At 37.2% G+C, this 21358-nt stretch overlaps 1 protein-coding gene across 5 annotated transcripts in view; it reads left to right on the forward strand.

The window, feature by feature from the left end:
• Positions 1-21358, forward strand: part of Ranbp17 (RAN binding protein 17) — a 335330-nt gene that overhangs the window by 79199 nt on the left and 234773 nt on the right. For all 5 annotated transcript variants that reach the window (XM_075941352.1, XM_075941353.1, XM_075941350.1 and 2 more), the window contains 2 exons: positions 2284-2389; positions 12471-12606. In XM_075941352.1, the coding sequence (XP_075797467.1) occupies positions 2284-2389; positions 12471-12606 (242 nt within the window). The remainder of the gene's footprint in view (positions 1-2283; positions 2390-12470; positions 12607-21358) is intronic.

Here is a 21358-nt window from a genome sequence, read left to right on the forward strand (position 1 = left end):
TGGAAATCCTTTTGAAGCAGAAACATGAATTTGGCTTCTTACATGGGCTTTGTGCTGGTATCTTTCTTAATACGTGCTGTGGTCCTTGTCTGTTTTGTGATGTGTTTCTTGATCACATTAGTTATTCAGCTTTAACTGTTTCATGTTGTTGATGGATATGCCACAACATTGACAGTTTCTGATTTGTTCAAGTTTTTGTGATAGACAAAAGAGTGTGTATTTGCCAAAATGTATTTCTTATTTATAGGATGTTTGTTATTGAAGCAGGTTGAGTATCCCCTGCTCTCCAAAGGGAATGTTTTGTTGATTGCTGCAGTATAATCATGAATGCTAATATCTGCAGGGAAAGCACTGTTGAAAATGTATTTGTTCTTCCCAAGTCCTTTAACAAGCGCAAACATTTTCTTAACTATTCATTATATTTAAACAAATACAAAGGCCACATGACTTTTATTTTTAAAGATTTGCTTTCTTTTGTGTGTATGAGTATTTTGCCTGAATGCATGTATTTGCACCAAATGCATGCCTGGTGCCTACAGAAATCAGAAGTGGGCATTGCATCCTCTGGAGCTAGAGTTATAGGCAGTTGTAAGCTGCTGTGTGGGTGTCTTAACCACTGAGCTATCACCCTAGCCACTAACATTTAATAAAAGAAATGTAATTACTTTGGGGTGAAATAGTTTGCTTATCTTTGAAAAACCAGTTTTCAAAAATGACACACAATTTCTTTGTGAAATGACATTTTTTATGTTGTTAAATATTCCTACAGATCTCAAAAGTTTTTAGAGAACCTAGTACTTGTATTGATAAATCCATGGGCCTAACATAATACTCCTTAAAGCTCATCTAGCCAGTAATTCCATTCCTAAAGTAACTAACTTTGGCTTCTTTAAAGTAAAACTTGTTAAAACTATAGATATTTCCACTTTGGTTTGTGAGTGTGTGTGTGTTCATTTATGTACATGCACATGTGTATATTTATGTGGAAACCATAATCCAACCTCAGATGTTGTTCCTTCTGTGCTATTTGCTGTTTTGAGTCAGGATCTCACAACCAGCCACCAACTTTACTATGCAGGCTAGACTTCTGGCTGGCCAGGGAGCCCCAGTAGTCTGCTTATCTCTGGTTCCTGATGCTGGGCTTATATGTGGGTACCACCACACCCGGCTTATTTAATGTGGGTTCAGGTACTTATGAAACAGATACTTTACTGAGTTAATTCCCTAGCTCTTTGTTCCATTATGTAAAGCATCATAGTCTTTGATATTTTATAGCCATTAAGGTAACTCAGTAATCAGTGAAATGCATAGAAAAAAATCTGGACTTTAAAATATGAAAAAAAAATCTTAAGAGAGAAAGTTCATTGTTATATGTATGTTATAAGCAAAGTAGTTTCAAAATGAAAATGGGTAAACAGACACCATCATAAAATTGACCATTCAGAACAGAGATGGCTATTGGTGATAAGAGAATTTGTTGTGTGTAGACTTGATATGTACCTGAGTGGCCAACAAGTCCCTGTGGAGTGCAACCTAACCTTAAACTTGCCATCCTTATACCGGACACTTCCAAGTTTTGTCATTAGTATGTCCACTATCATACCCAGCCCACAAGAATACTCTTTTGGGGGCCGAGAAGGGGACAGAATGTCATTGTTGAGCCCAAGCTAGCCTGGAATTCATGGAGATCCTGCTGTCCTGCTCTAGCACCCCACTTTTCCTCAGTGCTGGATTATCTCCACTGTGACCACATAATTGTGCTTTTTGACTGGATAACAGGACTGGCCATGCACAATACATTTATTTATTTATTTATTTATTTTTGTTATTTGCTTTTTGAGACTGAGTCTCTCTATTCTGTAACTCTGTTGGAACTCACTAAGTAGACCAGGCTGGCCTCAACTCAGAGATCTACCTGCCTTTGCCTCCCTAATGCTGGGATTAAAGTTGTGTATCACGATGACCAGATATGTTAAATTTAACTTTAATCACGTCTTACTTTTCCCCATTTGCAAATGAAAACTTTAAGACTTAAAGAGGTAACTCATAAATTGAAACAGATTGGCAGAACTGGGATTCATACATACATTTTTTTTCCTTGCTGGAAGACCTGCTAATATCAGTGCTTTGATAAACATGAATCCCAGTGTTCTACTGTCTGTGGAAAACCAACTTTGTAATAGTTAATTATTTGTTTAGAAGATATGATTTTGCTCATTTTGGGTTTTCTGAAATATAAACTTCTTTATATTGATACTTCTCATCTTTTTTCTTTCTTGTAAGGACGTCTTGCATGGCTGATATACTTAGTTGGCACAGTTGTAGGGGGAAGATTAACATATACCAGTACAGATGAGCACGATGCTATGGATGGAGAATTATCCTGCCGGTGAGTAACAGCTATTTACTATAGTTAAGAAATTTAGACTTTGAATTAGCTTTATATGGCCTAATATAAAGTGATACCCTTGGTCTTTGGGTATCAGTTCCCTTTTTACTCAAAAAAAAAAAAACCCAAAAAAGAACAACAAAAAACAGCGCACAGAGATTGATTCTTCAACAAATAGGTTCAAATTTACTTGATTTTTACCCCCTAGTGCTAGTGATCAGAGCCTTAATAAGTTATTGGATGACTCTCAACACTTCTAAATTAAGGGACATTCTTGTGAATAATGTTAGCAGCTTGCTTTTCCACAGATCTTGATCAAATATCATATTTCCTGCACAATCACTCAATTTTTGTTTGGTCTTGTTTTGGTGAAGACTTAAAATTCCAATGAAAATAAAGACCATGCAGATTTTAGAGTGATATTGTAAAGAGCCTTTGGGTAGTGTGAATGTGTGGGGTGTGCATACCCTGCATGTGTGTTTGCAACTGTTTTAAAAGCAGAAAATACTACGGCATAGTTTTGTAACAAGAAAAATGGAAACAATATCTAATCTAGGGCTATTAAAGGCTCAGATGAGTTAAGTTTCTAATGCTTAGAACAATATCTGGTAAATATTGATGGATTACAAACACATACCTGTTAAATAAAACACAATTTGTGGACATTTAATTTAAAAGTTAAATAACCTGAACTATACTATGGATTTAAAGTTGATTTTCAAATTTTATGTTGATTTTCAATTTTTCTTTATTATAAATTGCCTCCAAGCAAAAATTGGTTTTTATAGATTGAAAGAATTTCATTAGACTTAATTTCTTAAAGCCGACTAGATAATCAAAGTGTCTATAGCAGTTTAAGGACTCATAGTAAGTATTACCAGTTGGCCTCTGGTAAGATTCAGCATCCTTATCTGAGTGCCTAAAATCCACAGTGCTTTAAAATCTGGAACTAAATTCCAACCCAACTAGAAAATATTCTAAAATCTAAAAGCCCTGAAATCTGAAATACTTAGATACTCAAATATACCAATTTATCTTCCAAACCCAAAGCCTGTCAACGTCACCATTTCTCTAAGATTATTATAATTTATAGGTTAGTATAGCAAATATTTTAGGTTAACTTGTATTTATTTGATTCTGTATGGCATTTAGCATTCTTTTTAATTCTAATTTTTATGATTTTATTTTTTTATTATTGGCATTTATATGTATCATATACCCTTCTTTTTTGCATATGTAGTATATGTATGTGTATATGCTCATTCCTGTGAGTGGCTATGGTACAGATGTGTACATATGGAGGCCCAAAAGGCATTAGGGGCTGTTTTCTATTACTCTCCGATTACTTACTGCAGTAAGATCTGTCATTGATTTTAGTTTGTCTGGCCAGCCAGTTTTCCACAGGGATCACCTTTTCCTCCCTCCTGGGTGTGAGGGTTACAGCTGGCCACTATACCTGCTCACGTATTTTTATGGGTTCTGGGGATTCCAATTCCAGTCTTCTCACTTGCACAATAAGCCCTTTGCCGCTAAACCGTCTCCTTGGTCCCCACCTTACTTTTTTGTGATTATCTTTTTAAACTTACTTATAATAAATCAGTTTATATTAAAGTTCTCAAAATTTTACTATTCAAACTATTAACCAAGGCCAACTCTATATTTTAATGGCTTGGAATGCCACTAATACAGAATTCTTATATCTTTTCTTAGGTCGTTCATGTTTCCATTGACCCAGAAGTAGTCTGTTGTTACAATACTATTTATTATTCCAGTAAAATCTTTAAAAATAATATTTAGTTGTTACATTATTCTTAAGTAGATTCTCTCTCTCTCTCTCTCTCTCTCTCTCTCTCTCTCTCTCTCTCTCTCTCTCTCTCTGTGTGTGTGTGTGTGTGTGTGTGTGTGTGTGTGTGTGTGTGTGTGTGGAGGTGTGTGTGGAGGGGGGGATGGGAGTAATGTGTGGGTGTCTTAGGATTTTTGTAGCTGTGAAGAGACACCATGACCGCAGCAACTTTTATAAAGGAAAACATTTAATTGGGGTGGCTCACTTACAGTTTCACAGGTTAGTTAATACCATCATGGTGGAACATGGCAGTGTGCAGGCAGACATGGTGCTGGAGAAGGAGCTAAGTGTCCTATATCTTGCAGTTGTTCTGAAATACTAGCCATTATCTTGAGCATATATGAGACCTCAAAGCCCCACCTCTACAGTGACCCACTTCTCCAACAAGGTCACACCTACTCCAACTACAAGGCCACAGCTCTTAATATTGCCATTCCCTTTGGGGGCCATTTTCTTTCAAACCACCACAATGGGTAGATGTGTGTGTGAGTGTGTGTGCCTGTCAGGCCAGAGGAGGTGGTTGGGAGTCTTCTGCTACATTCCACCTTATTTTTGACACAGTCTGTCATTGAACCTAAGACTCGCTGTTTGATTATGCTAGCTGACCCACAAGCTTCTAGGATCTGTCTAGCTTTGCCCTGCAATTTTGGGAGTTAACAGGCATATGTGGTCATACCTGGCTTTTGTGTGTTTGCTGGGAATTTGAACTCAAGTCCTCTTGCTTGCATACCAACCACTCTTACCCAACTGAGCCATCTCATTAGCTTTAAATATATTCTTAAGGTTTTGACAAATGTGTTGTAAGTGTGAATAGAATTGTTTTCATTTCATATCCTTTCATCCTTTGTACCATCTTTTTAATAAGATTTGAACCTCTAATTATATTTTAATTAAGATACATAGTTTGATTTCTTGAATCAGGGTTTTTCTGTGTAGTTTTGTTCCAGACACAGTCTTGCTACTGGGAGTTCTGTGCTAACAAATTAATGATGTACATTAAACACTATGTCTTTTAGTAGAAGTAGACAGAACAAGAAATTAATGCATTGACAGAATGTGACCAGAAGCTGACGAGAGCTGTCCATATATTTCCAGTGCTCTCAATGCCTGCAAAACAACACTGCTGTAAATATGAGAACCAGCATATACCGTAGTGTGTTACTGAGCATCTTGTACATACAGCTGCTCTTCCTCACTACTGCAGAAAGACTTATTAAGGGCAAGAACTTGTTTGTTGTCTTCTTTCCTTGCCCTGCTTCTTATTGGTTTAAGTCTATACCTGGGGTCTGTAACTCCTTTCCCTCCTTTAGTGTGCTTAAAGGGGAGCTGGAGAAGTTAGAACTTTATGTTGATCTGACCTGTTGAGTTGCCTGAAGATACAATGAATCTTGACTTTTGTTTCCCTGGTGTGGAATTATGTGAATCCCTCCTGGAACTTCAAGACAAGTAGAGGATATATCAAAGGCCAAGTGATCAAGTGGTGAGATCGATGGGTGTGCAAGCCAGGCAATGCATATTCAAAGTGTGTACGTATTGGGGATCTCTGAGTGCCAGCTTCAGTGTCCCCTCAGGATTCAGAAGGTTCACAGCAAGCCAGGGAACTTAGAAGTATCTGAGGGCAAAACGAACACTCCACTATGTACTTTTCTGCATCAGTTTCTTTATTCTTCTGCTGTTCTCCTCAGTTATGTAAAGTTTTCAGCTTACATACACATGCAAAAAAGGCAATTCTCTGGGCTTGGACGTCCCTTTTTCTTTGAAATGTGGTCTATATGAAAGACTCCTTTCCTGAGTGCATGTCCTGCCGATTGGAAAGTAGTTGCAGGGAGGTGACTCCTAATGTATCTCAGGGAACAGAATGGAGATAGGACTGTGGGAACCAAGGTCTCTGGCTACATGACTAGATTCTCTCATTGGAGTTCTCATCCAGTACGCAAAAGAAGATGACAAGTTTTTAAATGGCCACAGTCCTTGTGGGACAAATAGATCCAGTTATAAAGCATGTCCCAGTAAATATTCTGTATATCAGAACTATATATAGCTAAATGAAAAGTCTTCTACTTGACCACCCACAGATACATGTATCCATAAGATTGAGATGTAATCATGAGATTACATATACACATAACATGTGATTACATACTGCAATGCAGGTATGGGAGACACCAAGCTGCTTCAGCAAAAGTGAGCAACAGCTTTCAGAGTTAATGGTCCAGTGGACTGTGGGTTGACATCTAAACACTAGTTGCCACCTGCTTCTCATGGCCCATGACAGGTACATGCTTGTAAACAACATTGATCTTGTATGTGTTTTAGAATATTGGGATTCTAAACTTTAAATTGTCGACTTATGTATGATTGTGAAATAACATTTACATATGCAGAAGTTCCTGTAATTGGAAGTGGATCACCGTTGTCTGTATATTGTAGGGATTTGGATATCTGCTCTTCCTCTCTTACCACTCTATCCAAATAGTCCATACCCTACTTTAGCTTTTCTTGTAGTTCTTATACATGGTTTGTACGTTATACTAAAATAATGGAAGGAGTAAGTGTTAACACTTTTGTTCATTGATGTATTTTCTCTTCTTCTGCTTGGCAACCCAAGAGAATGTAGGATTGTCGCTAACTCACTGATAAAAGATACCGTGTACACCAGTGCCAGCTGTCATGCTTTCAATCCCAGTGAATTCTCAGTGTTGCCCACAGTTTCTCGTTTTGGTAATGCTTATCTTCCAACTTTCAAGGAACTACTAAATTGTTTATTAGAATGCTTCACCCTGTATGTATCTGCAATTCAATGACTAGAATTAAATTTTTGTCTTCTGCGTTCTTTAGCTCTAAGTCTTCATATGCCTAATCTCTGACCACTCAGTTGCCCAAGCCTGTGTCAATCTTATCTTTCCCTTCATTTTTCTTCCCAACCTCCACATTCTCAAATGTTGTCTGAGCCACTTTGTAGTTACTCCAGAAAATCCAATTCTGTTTTTGGTGCTTTCATCTTTTACCTGGACCAGTGGTATGCCTTTAGAATGGACTCTTTGCTTCCTCTCTGCAGCCAAACAATCATTCGAAAATCCAGATTTGATTATTTCATTGTTCTGTTTATGTTCAGGAATTGGTATTCTCCTAAGGTTTAAGATATGTTTTAATCAAGTTGATGCTGCATAACCATTCCATTTCTCAGAGAAAAACCCTCCAAATTTGAACTATCAAGGACAAATAAAACATAGTACCTGTGCCTATGGTAGTTTGAATGTAATTGGTCTCCATAAGCTCATAGGGAGTAGCACTTTTATTAACTGTGGCTTTTTTGAAGTAGGTGTTGCTTTGTTGGAAGAAGCGTGCCACTCTTGCAGTGGGCTTTGAGGTTTCCTATGCTCAAGATACACCCAGTGTCTCAATTCACTTCCTGTTGCCTTTGGATCATGATTTAGGACTCTCAGCTCCTTCTCTAGCACCATGTCTGCCTGCATGCCACCATGTCCTGCCATGATGGTAATTGACTGAACCTCTGAAACTGTAGCCACCCAATTAAATGTTTTTCTTTATAAGATTTGCTATTGCCATGGTGTCTCTTCACAGCAATAGAAACTCTAACTATGACAGTTACCCAAATAACAAATGCACTATGAACCTGTATAAGGTAGACAAGGGTAAGAGGTACAGTTAGTATAGCAGCCCTGTTCCTAAAATTGTAGAAGCCCATCATGTAAAGTTGGGAAAGGTGACATCATAGACCTAAAAGGTCATTCTAAGTTGTCCTTAACCAAGAAAAAAGTGGAAGCATATTAACACAAGACATTTAAAAGGTATACTAAAAAGGTATAACAGTCTGTAACAGAAAATGTCTTCCTTAAGAAATGAAGGGGTAATGTTAGTCTGGAATTTAGCATAATTGTATATGCACTTGCTGTGACCTCATAGACATTTCTTGAATTTTTATCTGAAAGTGAATGGAAGAATAGATTTGGGTCATTTGATGTTTAAGTTTTGTGGTGTGTGTTGTGTGTCTCTGGTATTGAGGAGTGTAGGGATAAGAAAACAAAACATGATGGACAAAAATGATCAAGAGTAATGCGATGAACTGAACCTGTTTGGCTATGGGTTCTCAGCTCCTTAAATCCATTTAAGACTGTAGGAATGTTCTTCCTTCCTCAGGTTATTCTAACAATGTACCCAGAGACTGAATTGTTATGTTTGATTCTTCTCTTTGCTTCCAGCATACTTCCTAGAGCAGTAGAATTCTGGCTAGTTCCAAAAGGTCCCTTCTCCTAAGGGTTTTGGGGAACTAATCACTACAGTTTTATTATTGGCAATGTTTGTAGCAAATTCAGCTCTTGCATATTCCATGTAGAAGGAATAACTCCTGCTGCCCTATTTTCTTCTTTTGTAGCAACATGGACATTCATTCCATCTGGCATCATAGTGGTGGATTCTTGGGTGAATGACACTTCTGTTTATGCCTGTAGCATCTCCCATATCTCTGTATCCCATCCATGTGTCTTGATCTTGTGTATCAGAGGTTTGTTGACAGAGATTTCTGTTCTTCCAGGTCCTGCAGCTGTTCAGTCCCAAAGAAACACCCAGAGTTCTACGTTAATCATAAACTAGTTGGCCTATTAGCTCAGACTTTTTATTAACTCTTTCTTATATCTTATATTAGCCCATTATTCTTGTCTGTGTTAGCCACATGATTTGGTACCTTTTTCAGTGAGGCATTCTCATCTTGCTTCCTCTGCATCTGGGTGATGACTACGGACTGACTCTTTCCTCTTCCCGAAATTTTCCTGTTCTTGTTGTCGCACCTCTACTTCCTTCCTGGTCACCCCACCTGTACTTCCTGCCTCGCTACTGGCCAATCAGCGTTTTACTAAAATACAAGTGACAGGGTACAGACCATTATCCCACAGCAGAGGTTTGCTAAAATCCATACTGCTGTCCACTACAAAACTTCTTCTTGATCAGGTCGCATTTCTTCCAAACTCTCCATTTGACCTAAACTCCAGTTGTTTGAGGTTTTGTACCTCTTTGTTGTTCATATGTTCTGTGCTGTTCTTGGAGCCACAGCAGCCTCTGTGTCATTGGCATGATCTGGTGCTCCTGATGAGCAGTCTCCATAACCACTTTTGCCTTTTATGGGCCTGTGATGTTGGGGTCCATCTGGTCTTCCTGCTGCTTCTCTTTTCAGAGTATCTTCCAGAACACAGAACACTCAAGTTCAGAAGAGCCAGATGGTAGACGTCAGAGTAACCACTCATTCAGTGGTTAGCAGGAGTAGGCCTCCATGTCTGTCCAGAGCTTTTGGAGCATCTGGCTTCCCTGAGAACTCAACAGTGTCTTCCTGAGGGTCTTCTTGCATAAAAGCGGCTTTCCCAGATTGAGGTAGTTTGGGGCATAAGGATAAAGAGTGTGCTAGCATTCGGAGCACAAAGGCAGCTGGGTTCCCCAAAGTGACACGTTGTCCAGTTCCTCTTTGGCGGTCTGTCTGCTCTAGGTTTGGCATCTATTAGTGAAAACATTTCTGGCTTTTCTGTATTTCTCTTAGCTTTGTCCTTTTCTCCCCCCCTCCCAACCCCCGATGTCAGGAGATTGTTCACAGAGGTGACTGGGTAGAGTGAAGGTCTTCTCTCCTGTTTTCTGAAACGTTTTATATTAGTAGCTGGTTGTCACTGGTGGCTTTCCATTTGCCCATTTGCAATTATTGGCAGGGTGTTGCTGCTGATTATGTTTCCTTGGACTGTAGTTCTTCATGCCAAAGGCTTTATTGCTCTGCCCTTTTACACCTTCCTGCTGACAGTTCTCTCCTCAGAATAAAGGTAACCTCTGTTGCATTTCATGCTTTGGATTCTTTTCATGGATTGTTGTTGCTGTTGTTATCGACATGATCTCTCTGGCTCTATCTGGCCTGATCTGGAACATATGCGCTTGCTTGCCTGCCTCTTGCACTCTTTCTCTTTCTCCTTCTTTCTTTTATGTTTTTGGAGACAGGATTTCTCTAAGTAACTCTAGACTAGGCTAGCCTTGAACTCAAAAGATTTGCCTGCCTCAGCCTCCCAAGGGCTGGGCCTAAAGGGTTGCATCACTATGCCGTACTTCCTGCCTTTCTTATTACTTTTGTCTATTGCCTCTGATTGTTACATACCTATATAGAACACTTTTCAAAAATTCTAAAACTTTTATTTTGCTTATGGGTGTTTTGTCTTCATACATGTCTGGTGCCTTTGGGGACCATCAGGTGACTGACTTTCCTAGAACTGAACTTATAAACAGTTGCTGCCATGTGGGTGCTAGAAATAAAACCTAGCTCCTGGAAGAGAAGTTAGTGTTTTTAACTACTGAGCCATCTTTTCAGCCTCCGCTTAAAAATACTTAAATGAGCAATTTTTTGTTCTCTTTCTGAATGTCTACGTCCTCTTTTTATATTTTTTCCTTACTCTGTTATATTCCAGGATAAAAGGAATTCTTGTTAATTCTTTATAGCATTTCTTATATTATACAACTTGGCATTCATTATTATTATTTGTGAATTTCTGTAGGATGTGGCTATATCTGTACCTTTCTCATTTTTGTATTTAACATAATTCTTATTGGTTTAATGGATACTTATTAAATTGGGTTCCCAAGGGAATCCATAACAATTTTCTAGAATCTATTTCTTGGAAAAACTTGGATTTAAGTTTTTTAATGAATGCCTGGTTTGATAGCATATACCTTTAATCTGCATTCAAGAGGCAGAGACAAATGGATCTCTGTAAGTTCCAGACGATTCTGTATAGTGAGTTCCAGACCAGCCAGGGCTACAGAGTGAGACCATATCTCAATAAAACAAACAACCAAAAATTATTTAGAGAGGTGACTTTCTTAATGAAGTTATTTGAACTTACTTAAGTCCTTCCATACTTTTTGCTAAAATTTTTGTAAAATGTAATATAGATGTAGGACAGTAAGTTGAGTCTGGGGATGAATATTACATGTATCTTTGTGTAGGTGTATATGTATAAAATGAATTTTTATGTAGTCGAGTGCATTGCCTACATAGAATGAACAACATGGATCAGGGCTAGGCAAGGCCTCAATTATTTCATCTTCTAAAAATAAATATTCATATACTTTACTAGGCTGGACTTGGTGGCGAACATCTATAGTCCTTGCACGTAGGAGGCTGAGGTAGGATTGCTGTGAGTATAAAGCCTGTTTAGGCTGTACAGTGGAACCTGCCACGACCACGCCAAACCAAGTACTACCCCTCCCCCCCCACTGATATAATGTATTGTTGTTAATGCAAGTTACTTAACAATCTCCCACCAGGAAATTTTCATAAAATATATGTAGTGTTCAAGGATGTTTTCATTGAAAATGCAATTCTGAGGATTATATATTATATTATATAGAAGTAAGAGTTAAAAAATTTGCCCTAATCTTCCTTTCACTTATAATTAGCTGATAATAATATTTAAAATAATAATGAAAATTATCATTTTTGTAATAATTAGTAATAGTTATTAATAATTTGATGTTGAAAATGGTCGAAGTGAGCCTGGTAATACAATTCTATAATCCTAACTACTCAGGAAGGTCACAAGTTCGAGGCGTGATTAGACAACAGAGTGAATTCAAACCAACTTGGGCAACTTAGTAAGACTGCTTCAAAATGCAAAGCAAAAAAGGGGATTGTAAATTGTGGAATTTTTGTCTAGTATGTACAAACACTTAGGTTCAAACTCTATCACTGTATCTTTTGCACACACAGCTTGATTTTCTTAAAAATTTTTTATTAGTGTTGTCGTGTTTTAGGTAAAATTTTAATGGTTCATTAGTAGAGTACTGAATGTAACTTCATAGATACGATTCTTAATTTTAAAGAATTAAGTCATTATTTTGACATATTTAGAAATGCAAAATGAATATAAGAATACATTTAATATCCTTTTACTAAAAACACAAGAATGTTTACTTTTATATCTCTGTGTGTGTGTGTGTGTGTGAGTGATTCATCTACATGTAACCTTTAATAGAATATATGCTTGCCTATGGGAGTTTCATATTCATATATAAAGACTTGAAGGATCTAGACCAGTTGTGTGTTATAGAGGCAGGATTTCTGATAGTTTAAGTAACGTTTTCAGGACATGCTTTTATATTTTTTTCACTTTTTAGAGTGATTATATATTTGTAATATCTCAGTATTGTTTCTTTGAGAATTTGTATTAAAGCTTTTTTTTTCTTCATGGAAAGTGTTTTTCAGCTTATATCTTTAATGGATACCAGATTGCCTCGTCGCGCCAATGAAAAAATTGAGCTTGCAATTCTCTGGTTTTTGGATCAGTTTCGTAAAACATATGTTGGTGATCAGCTTCAAAGAACCTCAAAGGTAGGTTTTTACTATCGGAAAGATTTAGCATGTTGTTGGGGATGAACGTGGGTGGATACACATAGCAGGTGGGAGTCGAGTGACAGATACGTCCTGTGACTCTCAGCCACAGACATGTAATTGATAGTTCAATCCATCTGTGGAACTGGTATTGAAACACAATGAAAAATTAATTTTTTATACATTTATCATTTTCTCTAAAGGAATAATATATATTTTTATGTGGATAGTCATGAAATACTTTGGATTAAAAATCACCTTAATAGATAATGTCTTTTATATTTGAAGATTAGAAACAAGATTTGTTGTTTTAATAGTTCTGAGGTTTGGGAGGAGTCTGACATTTAAGTGATTTCCTATGTATTCCAGTCATTCCTTGGCATTTTTATATGTTAAATCCTGTGGACTAGGAGAATTTATATGTATACTAAACAGACAGCAGTTAAATCACCATAATATTGGGAGACTTCTAATATGATAATTGAAAGGTTAGCATCAGAAAGTTTTAAATAAATTGATTTAGAAACATAATAAAAGATTATTGAGGGTATTTATGTAAGTCCTAAGGGAATACTTAGGAGTATACATGTCCTGTATTTATGGATTCTGCATCCATGGGTTCAACCAACTGTGCATTGAAAGCAACATTTCATTTGTATTAAACATGTTTTGACTTTTTTCCTTGTCAATCTTTCCTAAAAACATGTTGAAATTGCTACAACATTTATTGTACATAATCTAAAGAAGATTTAAAATATCAGGGAAGATCTGATTATATGCAAATACTACAAAATATTTGTTAGCTGAAAACATTGTTTTCCTCTAAGACTGTTTTATGGGGTTAGGAACATAGTATGGGGGTAAAGCACTTGGCTTTGCATAGGGCTCTGGCTTCAATCCATGGTAACTGAATTGGGGTAGGAGAAAGAGAGGGAGGAGAGAGAGGGCAGGAAAGACTGGCTGATGATTCTTTATGTTAACATTTCAGGTAAAATTTTCTTTGCCTTTTAAGGGAGTGATACAATTTGATGTTTTTTTGCTTGAATATATATGGCATTTTATTTATATTTAGAAATTTTCTTGGAATTCAGCTATTATCAAATGACATAGGAAGAACAAAAGAGTAACTAAGGTAGTAACTAAGACAAAATGTATCTTAAGCTTAGGTGTATTGCTTTAAAATCAAATATAAAGCAAATTTTGGTAATTGTCTCATATGCTGTCCCCAAAGAATTTTTAGTTTGGTTTTGGAACAGTAGATAGTAATAAGACATGACCAGGGTCGTGTTCATTTGGAATCATAATGTGGAGAGGACAAGCTTTCCAATGATTCTCTTTTAAACATTTGGGGGAAATTGTAAAAGAGACTAATTGTTTTAGATAGGTGAGATTTGAGTTTTCTTCAAAGTGTTTGCTTGAGATATAGAACTTATACACACATACACATATATGTAAGCTTTTAATGTAATATCCTCATGATAAACGTGAGTGATAGATTAACTTTGTTCGCATGTCATCTGACTGATAAAAGGAAGCGCTGCTTCTTTTCATTTAATTTAGTATTTTTGGTGGCTGCATTTTAATCTCTTTATCAGAAGCATTTAATCCTATGATGATTTTAATTCAAGGTATTTGTGTAAGGCACTTTCCAATAAAAACAGCTTCAGGAATATTTGGGCTCTTAGTTGCAGAGGTTTCAGATTTTGTGCACTGAGCCCCTTCTTTGGATCTGTTGTGAGGAGCATTGTGGCAACAAGGGAGCCTAGTAGACTCATCTTAGGAAAAGTCCAGTGTAAGCTGTTCCTTTTAGAGAATCCCCACTTTCCTAAACCAACTTCTTCCAACCAGGCCTTAACCTCTAATAGTGTATTCAGCTATGAATTAATAATTGTATCAATCCCTTGTAAAGTTAGAAGCCTTTACGATCCTATCACCTCTCAAAAGACTATAAGCTGTGTAAGTGAATGCGTATTCGATCGATACGCTAAAATAACCAGGCCAGCTCAAAACAACAGATATAATTTAATAATTGAAAAACGGGGAAACTCGTGACCGGAGTAAAAGGTCCAAAGTCCAAACGGGTCAGGCAAGCACCTGCATAGAGAGCCCACGCACCTATCTACCTGGTACCAGGTGGCCACACCCAAGCCAGATGTGATTGGCTGAGCTTCCCCATCAAAGCTGTCAATCAAACACCCATGTGGAAGCCTTAGAGAGACAGTTTTAGACCCAAACCAGTAAATTCCTCTTGACTAATACCAAAGTGAGGCTGAGCTTCCATGTTTCAATTTGCCTGACTTGCCGCTGATGAGTCTTGGTGAAGTTCTCAGTTTATGGCTTATGCTTCTTTTCAGAATTGTTTGCACTATCATGCTAACAGACCAGGAAGGCTGGTGCTGCTAATGCAGTAGAGCTTGTGACATTTAATAAGTGCCGTGTGTGACCAGCCCTTGATTTTCCTGACTTTTGTAGCTGAATTCAACCAATCATAGATCAGAAATTTCTAGAACAGAGCTGGGGAAATAGCTCAAAGGTAAAATTTCTTGATGAGCAAGCATAATAACCTGATTTTTGATCCTCAGCACCTCTGTAAAAACTGAGTATGACAGCATATGCCTGTTACCCTAAAAATGTAGGAAGCTTCTAAGCAGAGACAGGTAGTTCTTGGGGGCTTGCTGGCCAGCCATTCAAACCAAAATGGGCAAGCAGCTCCAGGTTCCCTGAGACCCTGTCTCAGAAAAGTAACTAGATAGATAGTGCCTTGTCTTTAAGAAGTCCCTATCTGTCACAGCAGATATCTTCGGCTTATATCACCTTCTTAGTGCCCTAATTGCAATTTTGTTTATATATGTCTCCTATTTTAGCATTATGTTATTATGTTATGTATTTAGTATTATATACTTGCTAGCAAAATATAAACTGTGATTTGGATTAGTTCTATTTCTGCCTTAATTATTACCAGAACCCCTATGGACTTGGTATATAACTTACATACTTTCTACTAAAATATGTGCCTTTTGTAGAATTATACAGAAGGTGAGCCTATAACTCAAGTCTAGTACGTTCAGGTTACAGTTTTGATATCAACTAAAGTAACAGTGTCTTAGGAGTGAAAAGGAAGCTGTAAATCAAGCTGGTTATTTATTAAACAGTTAGTTCCTCTTAGGTTCTTTGCTCAGAACCTGACAAGGATTATCTAATTGATTCTCATAAAACCACTATAGAAAGAGTTTTTTTATTAACCGTTTTTTTTATAAATATGGAAACTAAGAATTTGAATGTTGAATGATTGTGCTTTTGTGTTTGGAATCCATATTTGATGGGATGCCTTATCCAAAGCCTGTACTGCCATCGACCTTGTCTACTCTGTGCTGTGCCTCTCCATTGGGACACTGAACAGGCTCTCTCATACAGGAACTCTGTTGTAAAAACCCTTTTTGCTTTCTAATATTTAGGAAGAATTAGACTGAGCCCCGGATGTTTCCATTGTTCTTTTTGTATTTGCTCTGCCTCCTGGTTTTGCTGGTTTATTTTCTGCTTTTCTCTGCCGCTTTCCTTTCATCTGCATTGCCATTGCTTCTTACTGATTTTAAAGGATTTTTTTTTAAATTACACTCCTTGTTTCTGTCCCACCCCCACCCCACTATGTTCCATTATCCACACTGCTACTTTATAATCTTCATGGAAAATGAGGGGGAAATGTGGTGAATTTTCCCATGCCTGTTACCCATCTTGGTCAAGTCTCAATGCTTTGTTTCCTTGGATTCGTACTTCTATATTTTAAAATAAACATTGATGACCCTGTTGCTATTTTCATTGTTACTTTTTAATTATATTTTGCTCAAAAGTAACAGCTGTCATCAATTTTGTTTTATTGTCATCCATGAGTCTATTCTTTGTTCACATTTCTGTGTATTTGTATAAAAAATACAATGTGATTAACTTTATATGAAAGTAGTCTGCCATTGGGATCCTCAGTAACTTGCCTGCTTTGATAAGTCTCTTTTTGAGATTTATCCACAAGCATACAGATTTATTTATTGCACTTGAATGGAAATACAGTGCATTGCTGCGACATAATATAATCATTTATTCCTGTTGATAATTCGCACTGTTTCCAGCTTTTCAATTCTGTAAACATTCTCTAGTAACTGTCCTTGTTCTTCTCTCCTCTTGCATGTATACGAGTTTAAAAGATAATAGAAGTAATAGTAGATTGTAGAATGCATATGTCTCTAGCTTTATTAGGTCGTACAGTTGTCTTCATAAGTGTTATGACAATTTATTTGCCTCTTGCAATAAGTTAGGCATATTTTATCATTCCTATTGCAGGCTTTGCAGTTTTCCAGTCTTTGGGAAATGCATTTTCCCCTTTGCTTAAATTTCTTTAGTACTTCTCACTGTTTACAAGGATGAGTTTCTCCAGGGGTCGAACATTGTCCACTTCACAACCTCTTTGGACATTTTATTCCACTCTATGACATGTTTTCTGCTGGTAATGTTGCTGTTCTTTTTCCTTGCCTATTTATAATCAATATGAAGTAGCTACAAATACATACCCACTGTGTATTAAGGCCAAGTATATGAAGGACATTAGAATGGTCTGTTTCTTTAGTAAATTTTGTTGTTTTTGTTGTTGTTACTGCTGCTGCAGGTGGTGGTGGTGGTGGTGTGTGTGTGTGTACAGGTGTACTTACATGTGTACATGCAATCTTGTGGAAGCCAGATATCATTCTTCATTTCCTACCACCTAGCGTTTGAATACAAAGTCTGTCACTTAGCCTGGAACTCACTTATTCGGTTAGATGGGCTAGCTGACGAGGCCCAGGTCTCGTCCTAGCATCACCTCTCCAGTGCTGGGATTACATATAAATGCACACCTTTTTATGTGGTTTCTGGGGATCAAAGTCAGGTCCTTGTGTCTCTGAGGCAAACTGAGTAAACTGTCTCCCCAGTCCTTCAGTAAGCTTTTAATTGAAAGAGGGTATAGGAAAATACAATAATTATAGAATATCTGTGTATGTGTTCAAGTAGAACATAAACAATGAACTTTCTTTTATATATTTCTAACTACTGGAGAATCCAACATCAAGGACATAATAGCACATTCAGTAATAGAACAAAATAGCTCACTTGAATACCAATAAAAACTGTGCCAGAAGACATCTCTAGACTATTCTCTTCCTACATACCAGAAGAGACATTCTTCTAAAGTGCCCACATGATATACTGTACCATTTAAAGAGGAAAAAATGTGTTGGGCCATGGTGGCACACACACCTTTAATTCCAGCACGCGGAGGCAGCGGCAGGTAGAACTATGTGAGTTCAAGGCTAGTCTGTCTGGTCTACAAGAGTTAGTTCCCGGACAGGCTCCAAAGCTACAGCAAAACCCTTTCTGGGTCTGAAAAAACATGGGATAAAACCAGACTCGCTCAACATAGCGGACAGTGAGGACTACTGAGAACTCAAGAACAATGGCAATGGGTTTTTGATCCTACTGCACGTACTGGCTTTGTGGGAGCCTAGGCAGTTTGAATGCTCACCTTACTAGACCTGGATGGAGGTGGGTGGTCCTTGGACTTCCCACAGGTCAGGGAACCCTGATTGCTCTTTGGGCTGACTAGAGAGGGAGACTTGATTGGGGTAGGGGGAGGGAAATGGGAGGCGGTGGCGGGGAGGAGGCAGAAATCTTAAATAAATAAATAAAACAAAAAAAAAAGAAAGAAAGACCATTACACATTTGAAGTGACTAAAATAAACAAAGAGTGTTCACCAAGCACAAAGGAATTTGTTTGTTTTTTTTATGTCTGTTGCTGAGGCTCAAACTCAAGGCCTGCTGGGTTTCAGCCATTAGAGAAAAATCGAAAAATACTTTCAGATGAATTCAGATGAAAATATAACATAACAAAATGTATGAAATACAATTAAAATGGTAATGAAAACTAGTTTATAGTTCTAAATACCTACATTAAAAAGCCGGAGCTGTGGGTTTTGGTGCACACCTTTAATCTCAGTAATTGGGAGGCAGAGCCAGACAGAACCAAGCACATAGCTGTGATTTCCAGACTAGCCTGATCTACTTAACAAGTTCCAGATGAGCCAAGACTACATAGTGAGATCCTGTCTCTATAAATGAATGAATGAATGAGTAAAAGAAATGAAAAGAGCTGGACATTGTGGTGAAAGATTGTAATCCCCATTGTGGGGAGCCTAAGGATACATGGGCTGAGTTCCAGTATCTTGGAAAGAAAAGAAAGATCACAGATCCGCTGCCCTATCACATTAGGAAAAACTAGAAGAAATTAAATTGAAAGAAGAAAGGAACTAATCAAGACAAATAAATGAATGAAATGGAGATTTTAAAACAAGAGTAAAATATTCAAAGCCCCAAATAGCAGCAGCAGCAGCAGCTTTTTAGGACCAACAAACTTTTAGGTGGTTTGGCAAGAGGAAGAGAGAAAGGAGGGGCCTCAGAACTCTGAAATGAAGAGTGAAATAGTTGCCATTACTGCTGTCCTAAGGAAATGAGTTTATAATGGATTACTGTGAACAGCTGATCACAGATGAATTAGAAAGCGTGGGTGACATGTCCTAGTTCTTTAACAACAGATTTCTGAAGGGAACTCATTAAGATACAGACCCTTGAGTAGAAATGGGACAACAGCTCCTGAGACTGTTAGGAATCAAAGGCAGCCTACAATGAATAGTCAGATGGTCCGTAATGAATTGTACTAAACAGTGGACTGTCAAAGCTACTTTGAGAAAGAACAATCTTGAAAAGTTCATATTACTATATAAATGTGGAAAAAATACTAATTTTTTTTTAAATCAGGCAAAAGAATTCAACACCTTATAAGATGAAGAACAAGACCATGATGGCTCCTATAGACTTTTCTTAAATGTGGTGCTGCTTCTGGCCAGGGAAATTAAGAAATAAAAGACATATGGGCTATAAAGAAGAACTATACCTGTTAGTAAATCGCATGTCCTTATATACTAAAAATATTCATAAGGACCTATTGGAACTAATTACACCAGTAAGCATGTGGTATATAATAATATCAGTAACTATACAAAAGACATTTCAAAAAAACTTGAGCCCAGCATGGTGGGGTTTATACCTATGATTCTAGCTTTTAGGAGTCTGAGATAGGAAGATCACAAATTTGAGGCCAGCTTGTACTTCATAGCAAATTCTGTGTTAGACTGTGCACCCAGAAAAATACTACTACCTTAGAAAGAAAGAAAAAAGCTGTTCAATTTGTATATATTTGGACGAACCAAAGCAAACCCAAAAGATTAAAAATCCTAATTTAAGATAATATCAAAACTAAAATATGTGTATAACAAAAGGAGTGTAAAGCTTATAATCTGAAAACCAAAAAATGTTAAAGTAAGTTAAAGAAGATCCATTGATCTTGAATTAGAAAACTTAATGTTGGTAGAAGGCACATCTACAAGCTGAGCCGTGCATTGCGGATATTGTATACCAAAATCACAGTTGCCTTGTTTGCAGAAATTGACATGCATATTCTAGTATTCATGAGATTAAAAGTGTCCAGAATAACCACAACACTCTTGGAGAAGAATTACCTAGAAAGGGCCTTACTTTAATTTGAAACTTTGTACAAAGCAACACTGAAGACAGTGTGGCTCATACACAGGAATAGGCATATATGTAAAGTGGGTATTCATGTATGGCTCCCGATTTTTGACAAGAATGCCAAAGACAATTAATGGAAAGAGAGAGGTAGTCAGTGAATAGGGCAGGGCAGAAGAATTTCTCTTGACTTTTTTAGAAGGTTGTCAAGGGAAGGTCTGGTTCCAGAGGGAGAAAAGTCAAGTTACTGGTTTATAAATCGGGTGGTACCATAACTCAAAACCCGTCAGAGATTTACATGCTGAACTTGGTAACATTGTTAATAGCTTCATTTTCTGTTCTCATATGTCATCTCTGTTAGGAAGATAAATTATATGATCATTTTGTGTTTAGATCGCATTCACAGACAGGTTATTAGATCTTAAAATAACTCTTGAAGACAAGGCAAGCATTCTGCCCGTTTGGACTTTTGTTTTTCAGTATTTGAGTAAAAGCTATTTTTGTAAACATAAATTAGTGATTTATCAGTAAGTATATCCTTATAAATCTGTAGAATAACTTAGAATTTGCATTAACAAAATAGTGCTCATTGATATCGTTTCAAATTGGCTGAAATGAAGACGGAAATGATGTGTTTCTGTGTATGGCTCTCTGAAGGGTTTGGAGCGTCGCTGTTTTCCTGCTGTTGAGTGCACGCGCGGAGCAGCAGATGGCATTCTCTCCCTGCAGTTGTCGGCCCTCGCCCTCTGCTGCCAGCAGTTACTAGTGAAGTAGAAAAGCACAGTAGTAACACAGAGACTATTACACATACGTGCAATCCAGTGTGCAAATAGTAAATTCACTACTGTTTCTAGGTACTTTCAGAAAATTTGATTGTTAATAAAATTTATTTTTCTGTTTGTCACATAATTTTTAGGAAAAATAGAATTTTCATTTTGGTTAAAAAATAAGTAGCAATTTTACAACATTTTAAACAAAAAGTATTTTAAACATTCTAGTGTAGCAAGCATACTGTGCAGATTATAGAGGCAAAGTGCCTGTGACAATTAAAATTACAGTTTGAAGCTTGTTATTAGTGAATAGTGCTGAATGGCTCTGGGGAACTTTTAAGTGTTCTTAAAACTTTTCAAAGTTGATTTCTTGTATGTTA

Source organism: Microtus pennsylvanicus, chromosome 11, assembly GCF_037038515.1.
Source record: "Microtus pennsylvanicus isolate mMicPen1 chromosome 11, mMicPen1.hap1, whole genome shotgun sequence".
In the NCBI taxonomy this organism is placed as follows: Eukaryota; Metazoa; Chordata; class Mammalia; order Rodentia; family Cricetidae; genus Microtus; species Microtus pennsylvanicus.